We start from the raw sequence: 7,487 nt of genomic DNA on the forward strand, positions 1-7,487 counted from the left end.
TTTGAATTTCCTAGTTAACATCAAGACATTTGTGAAACTGGAGATTAGGTTGTGTTTTGTCATTTAGAATTTTGTGTAATTAAAAAAAAATGGATAATAAAAAATTATTGCATGTTAAAAATGCATAAAGTGTAACATGATAAACAATTAATGTCTAACAGCATTTTTTAAGTATTTTTGGAAATAGTCTGATTAAATGTGCAGTTTCAGCAACATTTTGGCCTAAAAACACATATTTGTTGCAAAATTATATCAGATTGGACCCTGACACTTTAAAATCCATAATGTGAAACATGGAGCCATGTCAACAGCATGATCAGACTTTTTTTCACCCTTAAAGTCCCCCTCCAATGAAAATCATGTTTTTTGAGTTTTTAACATGTATTTGTGGCATTTTTCTTGCATTTCCGAGTATTTCTCTGAATAAGGGCCCGAGAAAAACTCTGAATTCCTGAGACTTGTCTACGTCACGATAGCCAGCCCGGATGCAGCTGTAGTGGCCGAAGAAGAGAGGATAACATCCCACTTCTGTGCTATAATGAATTCAGTGAAAGGCCATACTGATGTTAGCTTTCATTATTTTGTGATGGAAATTCATGTCAGCTCCTTGTTATGCAGCAAAACCACGGGTGATTGCATAACCCGCTCGTATTTCAATTGCATCCAAGACGGATTTTTTTTAAGTTAGCCTATTTATTTGTTAAAAACTTCACAGTCCAAATTAAAACCCCACTGGGAATATTTAAAGAAAATAAAAAAAAATGTTGTAGGGGGACTTTAAGGCCTCTAGTAATGATTAAAAAAGGAGAGACAACACAGAATCAGAGTAAATCTGCTTTTATTCTTCACATCTTGTACAAAAGTGTAGAATAATCGACTACAGGGTTTATGCAAACGATTACAGGAGTGATGGGGATTTTAAAGGTTGTAGGCACTGATGTTTTTAATCAATGTGAGGTCTCTTTAGAAGTACTCGATGGGTTCGCCATGGGTCTTGGGGTGTTGAATCTCAGTCAGCTCGAGTTCTCCGCCATGGCAGGGGAGTTTTTGATAAATCCGAATGTGAATATAATCATCTCCTCCCACATGGACCTACACAGAAAAGCAAGTTGTACATTACATATTTTCAAATAAAAATTAGTTACAGAAAAATCCCTTTATAGTTTGGTACAACTTTGCATCCATTAATAGCACAGGGCGAGCTTTATTTTTTTATTTTTAAACTGGTAGGTTGCTTAAAAAGAAAACAGTAAATATCAATGAATTTATTAAATATAGATTAAACCAAAAATAGAATGAAAAATATTAATTTCACATTTATTTCCTTATTTTTATTGGTTAAGATAGCAATACATTTTATTTGTGTGTTTATATGTTTAAACAACTAGTTGGGCCTATTTATTTCAAAACGTTTTCTGGAGCTTGCATGCCCATAAACATAAGAAATATGAATAACTGTATGATAAATGATCATCAAAAAAATGGCAAATCCACTCTTATCTAAATATCTAACCAGGTAACTGTAAGATAAATGAGTTGGTTTAATAAGTAAAATGTATGTTTTCTGTTGTTAGTAGTAATTCTTACCTTAATAAAATAGTTGGTTCCAGCCACAAGTTGCGTCTTGTAGCTCTTAGCAGTGAAAACACCAAAGTTTGCTCCTGCCTTTTGCTCCACATGAGCTTTCATCTAAATCAGAGTACGATCAAAGAAACATTTCAATGAACACAACTAAGGGCCGCGTGACTTCTTGTTTTATTTTGAAGTTATTTCCTGTATTTCTACTTACTTGGTCGCAGATTTCCTGGACGCTGGCGTCAGCTTCTTTAACCTCAGTGAGTCCTCCACACATCGGCATCGCTGCAGGTATGTTATTAAATAATAATAACAGAGAAATTATCTAAAACTGCATGCATAGATAGCTTCCCAAAGCGTCCAATTTAAGCCAGGAGATCATGTGATGTTCGGTCTGGGCTGTACCATTACTGCAGGGGGGGAGAGGTTTTTAAAAACGTCGTTCCTAACAGGATATTAAAGGAAACAAGATTTGTTTTTTTATGCGAAAGTATTTTAGTATTATATTAAAACTTTTAAAATTAATTTCAAAAAGTATGAATGGTAAAATTAACATTTTAATGTCCGTTACTATGTATTCTCTCCCGCAGCTGCAAAGATCGTATATTCTGAGGTGAGGCTCAAAAAGGAGTTCAATGTGTCATACCAAAAGAATGCCACAAGATGACTAATAAACTACACAAACTCTTCCTTCCCCGCCCTGTTTACAATATAGCTCTGAATATCCCAGTGTCCTTTGCGGTTGGTGATGTTTACTGAAAATCAGAAAAATAACAAAAAGCTTAGAAAAAAAAGATAAAAATGGAAAATCACTTTAAAAAAGAAAACATGAAAAAATATGTAGTTTAAAAAAAGTATATTAATACTTTACTTTATCCAATTGTAGTTTGTTGAAATGCTGGTCACATGCAACAAAACAGATCAACATAGATGTGTTTTTTAAAACTATTGGGAGGAATGATTGAAGCAGAAATGCCACTATATTTAAAATGAATGTATATTCTGAACTGGATAAAAACAATGAAAAATAAAGATCTATTTACAAGAGCTTGTGAAATCTCTTCTTCAAGAGAAAAGTGCTCCTCTTCTGCATATTGCTTATTTTGACATGCATCTCAGCTGGAAGACACTTAACACAGATTTTAGAATTTTATTTTATTGATTTTGAAACATTATGAGTACAGGGTTCACAAGAAGCTTCAATTAATAAGCACAAAAATGTTGAGGGAAGGAAAAAAATATTTCTGTGACAGATGCCCTAATCCTCAATCGATTCCAATACAAAAGTAATACTTTTTTGCATGACCACCTGACCTAGATTTATGCTCATTTGCATACGTTTTTGTTTTAAAAAACTAGTTCCTCTTGATGCATGAAAGTACTGCTATTAAACTCAACCCAAACAATAGTTTCTTTGCAACACAGCTTGAAAATGCAAGTAGATAAAAATTGTATTGGTCAAATTATTTTATAAATGGTTGTGAAATTATTTTTTAAAAATGTAAAAAAATACAGTACATACTCAGCACGAGTCACAGAATTTGCAGTAAATTTTTGCAAAAAAATTCAATGTCAGAAATAAGAAAAATGCTTAAAGTATGCATTTAGAGTGGATGGGGTAATTAAAAAAAACACTCGTACCAAGTTTTTGATAAAACATATTACAGATCGCATTGAGTATTAGAGAATATATCAATAAACATAGCATATGAATGTTTTGAATTTACTGACATACTCTGGTTGTGTAAAACCGATTTTGTCCCTCTGATTTCCATGTTTTATACTCTTTATACGGCTTCAAAGGGTTGCGGAAAAAATTTCAGACCTGCAGGCAAGTTGATGTAGCTGGTTTCCCCCTCTTCCTGAAAGCTGTTCAAATTCATCAAAGTTCTGTATATGAAATATGGCTTGAAGCCATAAACCAGAGTCACGGTGTATATCATTTCTTGCATGCAAATCTTTAATTCACTTAAGCATTTAAAGTAGTTTTTAGTTCCATTTCATAAAATGAGTGAGGCCTTCTGAGGCATCATATTATGTGAATATGAAGGTTTTTTTTTGTGTTTTTTTGTGAAAATCTATATTATGTAAATTAAAGATGAAAGGAATATCTCATTGGTTGTATCTTAAAGTATTTCAAAATAAAAAAAAAATGGTTTACTTTGTGGCATTTGGAGGATGATCTTTTGTTCTGCCTTAATCAACTTTCAAGATTGTTTCATGAGAAGTTAATATTATTTGAAATTGAATTTGTTTTCAGATAATTATAGCAGCAAAATCAGAAAATAAATAAAAAAAAACTGTTATATATGAAAGTATTTGTTTATATTCATGATACATATACTGCACAGTATATCCCAGCCTAACAGAGAGAGCAGAAAGGAACCAATTTGTCTATTGAGGCCAAATTAAAGAGCTGATGCTGCACTGCTGAGGCGTAGGAGTGTCACAATCCAGGCAGGAATGCATTGCAGAGGAGTTCTGCATGACTCAGCAGCCAACGCTGTGCTGTCAGACTCAGATGTCATTCACTCACCAGCTCTAAAGGGGACAAGAGAAAGCATGTGCCTTTTAAGATAAAGCTTTAAAAAATAATCAGCAAATAAAAAAAATCTTGAAAATATTTTTTTTGTCTTTTATTTTGTTTTATATTTTTCAGTAACATTTTCTGTGTGCTTGTTTTCCTTAAAAAGCGGGAATTGTTTCTTTTTATGTCCATATTCAAAAAACGTAAAAAAAAAGTGGATACTCTGCATTAATGTACAATACATCTTGTTCTTAATATAAACTTATATGAGGAAAAAAAAAGAAAATATACATTTTGTGGCTGCACCAGTTCATTAATAAGGATTCAACCTGCTCTTAATTAAAAAATAATAAGAAATGCGTCATGAAATGCATTCAGTGGATACACAAGCATAAAACATCAAAGGATATTAACCGGAAAGAACAAAAAAAAATGTCAAAAACTACAGACGTGTGACGCTTGATGAAGAACGAGCTAGTCTTGAACGCACATTTATCCCATAGTGTTCACACTGGACAAACAGGGAGGGGCTTTTTCTATTTTAATTGAAAAGAAATGCTGAAGCATTGCAAATCTAATTCAAGGATTTTTCTTTTTATTCCGATATATGCAAGATTCTGTTTCATATAATTCTGCGCATTCAATGGCTGAGCGTTTTGTACAATAAGCCTGAAAATGCTCTTAAAAACTTGTGTAGCAATGTGTGAACGCGAACAAGATTTCAATGCACAACCTCAAAAAATGTGTTTACATTGACTTTTTATTGCCTTCCTTCCTCCAGATCACTCTCAAAAACAGTTCCCTCCCAAAAACAATTTATTCTTCATTAAATAACTTAAATTTGAATTATCAATTTGAGACTTAAAGTAAAAAACATTCTGCAAAAAAAAACACCTCAGACATTTACAAGGCTCAAAGAAAGTTATGTACCAATACGTGTAAAAGTTCATATGACAGGTCATTTTGCAAATAGAAAAACAAATACATGTTCATATAATTTGGGAATATTTGAGTCATACACAGTTAGGAAAGAACCAGGCCATGTTGGGAATTACTTATTACATTTATTTATTGTAATATCTTACTAATTTTCAGCAATGTACAGTAGGTATTACAACAGACATACCCTCCCTAAAAAATAACAGTTCTGTTTCATCAGAGCAGCAAACTTGTACTTGTTCATACAGTATATTGTTTTATTCATGTAAAAACTCTTCATTTACATACTTCTAGAACTTGTTTTTCGGGTTTCTCAAAAGAGTAACTGCTATTAGTTACTTTGTGGCTGCACCATTTTAACTCACTGAAGGTTTTGCAGACAAAACTTGGAAATCCTGGTTTGGTTTCTTTGTTGTTTTCCCTCATGGATTCTACTAAGCTTTTACAGTCGTTTTTGGACTATTGTTGCTGACAGCCACACCTTATTTATTAGCTTCCGATTTTCACCAGATTCTGTTTTTTTCTTCTCTTCCTGTTCAATTCTGTTCCTGTTTTAGGTAAATGCAGTTGATTTTGATCCAAAATTTTGAACAAGTCATGTCTTAATTTCCTATGCTCATCATTAACTTGTCCTTCTTTATGTGTATATATATATATATATATATATATATATATATATATATATATATACACAGATCCTGCCTAGATAAATGAGGATAAAACACGAGATAAAGTGATTCTAAATGATAAAACAAGATTAAAATTTTTTTAAAATGTCTTTTACTTCAGAAGATTTAAAAACACGCAAGCAAATTTAGCTATATTAAACACATTTTCACCATTTGTGCATACTTTTTAACTTATTTTTCATTGTCAAGTAAATAGTTGACTCCTGCTTACTTTTAATTCAGCGATGGCAATTTAAGGAAAAACAGTTCTTTCTTTAAAAATTTTATGACCGCTCTCCCTATCTCTGTTCCTTGGTTTTCAAATAAGCAGAGGTATTAGTGAGTTTTGAGGTTTAAGGTAAAATGCCTTTTTTCTAATTAAATATTAATTTATTGCTGTAAAGTTATTTTTAAGGCTATAAAACACAGAGGAACCAGTTTAAGTTCGATGAAGCATCTTCAGTTTAAAGTCCCACTCAGATCATCTTTTCTAAAAGTGTTCGCAGTGGTCTTTTCATTATGATTATGACGATTTAGCCAAAAAAAAAAAAAAAAAAAAAACCCCAAAAAATGTAAAAATCTGTGTTGTGTTTTGGGGGCATAGTTCCTGCAGAGTGGCAGTATATAATTCGAATCTTGTTTCTAAGTTGTGGGCAGAACTGTTGGCATTGAGTAAGCCTGCCCTAACTTTCCATCATCCCTTTGTTTTTTAACATTACTAGTGAACCAAAAATAGTGGAGTTATCTGGTTGTACAGTTTGGAGCTCGTAAGAAGAAAACAAAGACCTATATGGATCTATTTGTTAGATCCATCAGATTGGAGTGGAGCTGGGAGCTTTTGTTTTGTCAGGTCTAAGTCACACCTACAAGCTTCTCCATTTGTATTTTCTCGTCTGCTCCTGATTCACAATGAGTTGGATGAAAAATTACTCATAAATGCAAATTTAACCTATTTTTTCCTAATAAATGTCCTCCATCGTGAGAAAAATGCCACAAGAACACCCAAAACATGATTTTATTGGAGTAAGCCTAAAAGAACCACCTGTGTTAGCAATATATAAAATGTCCAGATGGGGGCAGCAACGACTCCCTGAAGGAGATATAAAAAACATCGAGAAGAAGAAGTTGGAGGTCTACGTACACTACGTCACAGGAGACGTGCGCGGCTGTACAGTGTAGTGGAACGTGCAGTTTGCGTGATGTTTTCATTTCAGAGCGCAGCTCTCGTCGCTGCCATGCTGTCGGCGGTGGTGTCCAGAGGCCTCTGCCAGGTCGTGACGCAAGCTAACCTTCGGTCGATCCCGACCTTTGCCTCCTTCGCACGGACTTTCACAGCCTCCACTCCGACCTGCGGCGGAGAGAAGGAGAACGGTGAGAGAAGTTGAAGAGTTTTCATTATTGTTGTCATGCTTTTAGTTTTACTTTATGTTAATCCAGATAATTTCCTCATAAACTCGAATAATTGTTTGATTAAAGTTCGCTGCAGGAATTTGCAAAATTATCAGTAAATCGGTGCTAAAGTTTAGATATTATTGAGAATAGTTCCCTTTATCATTATTTATAGTATTTTGCTAATAAAATGTGCCTTCATGATATTTAAATAAATAAATAAATGTTCTCCCTCCTCCAGATGAAGCCTCCGTGGTGACCCACTCCCAGCTGAAGACGATGCTGACTAACCGTGACATTCAACTTTTCGACGTCAGAGACCCAGATGAACACCAGGAAGGACGCATACCTCAGGCTGTCAACCTCCCATGTAAGCTCAAACAAACATG

General features: G+C 33.7%; 2 protein-coding genes across 2 annotated transcripts in view; one reads left to right on the top strand and one right to left on the bottom strand.

The window, feature by feature from the left end:
• Positions 1-821: 821 nt before the first annotated feature.
• LOC112151042 (cystatin-B) lies at positions 822-2,026 on the bottom strand. Its single transcript, XM_024279651.1, has 3 exons — positions 1,790-2,026; positions 1,588-1,689; positions 822-1,092 (listed from the first exon to the last, which is right to left on the bottom strand). The coding sequence occupies exons 1-3, from the start codon at positions 1,856-1,858 to the stop codon at positions 964-966; spliced, it is 300 nt and encodes a 99-aa protein (XP_024135419.1). The 5' UTR covers positions 1,859-2,026; the 3' UTR covers positions 822-963.
• Positions 2,027-6,828: 4,802 nt separating this feature from the next.
• The window catches only part of si:ch211-161h7.8 (thiosulfate:glutathione sulfurtransferase), a 1,745-nt gene continuing 1,086 nt past the window's right edge, over positions 6,829-7,487 (top strand). Inside the window, exons 1-2 of the mRNA XM_024280167.2 lie at positions 6,829-7,080; positions 7,340-7,468. Coding sequence (XP_024135935.1) covers positions 6,909-7,080; positions 7,340-7,468 — 301 coding nt within the window. The 5' untranslated portion in view covers positions 6,829-6,908. The remainder of the gene's footprint in view (positions 7,081-7,339; positions 7,469-7,487) is intronic.

Source organism: Oryzias melastigma, linkage group LG20, assembly GCF_002922805.2.
Source record: "Oryzias melastigma strain HK-1 linkage group LG20, ASM292280v2, whole genome shotgun sequence".
Lineage (NCBI taxonomy): Eukaryota > Metazoa > Chordata > Actinopteri > Beloniformes > Adrianichthyidae > Oryzias > Oryzias melastigma.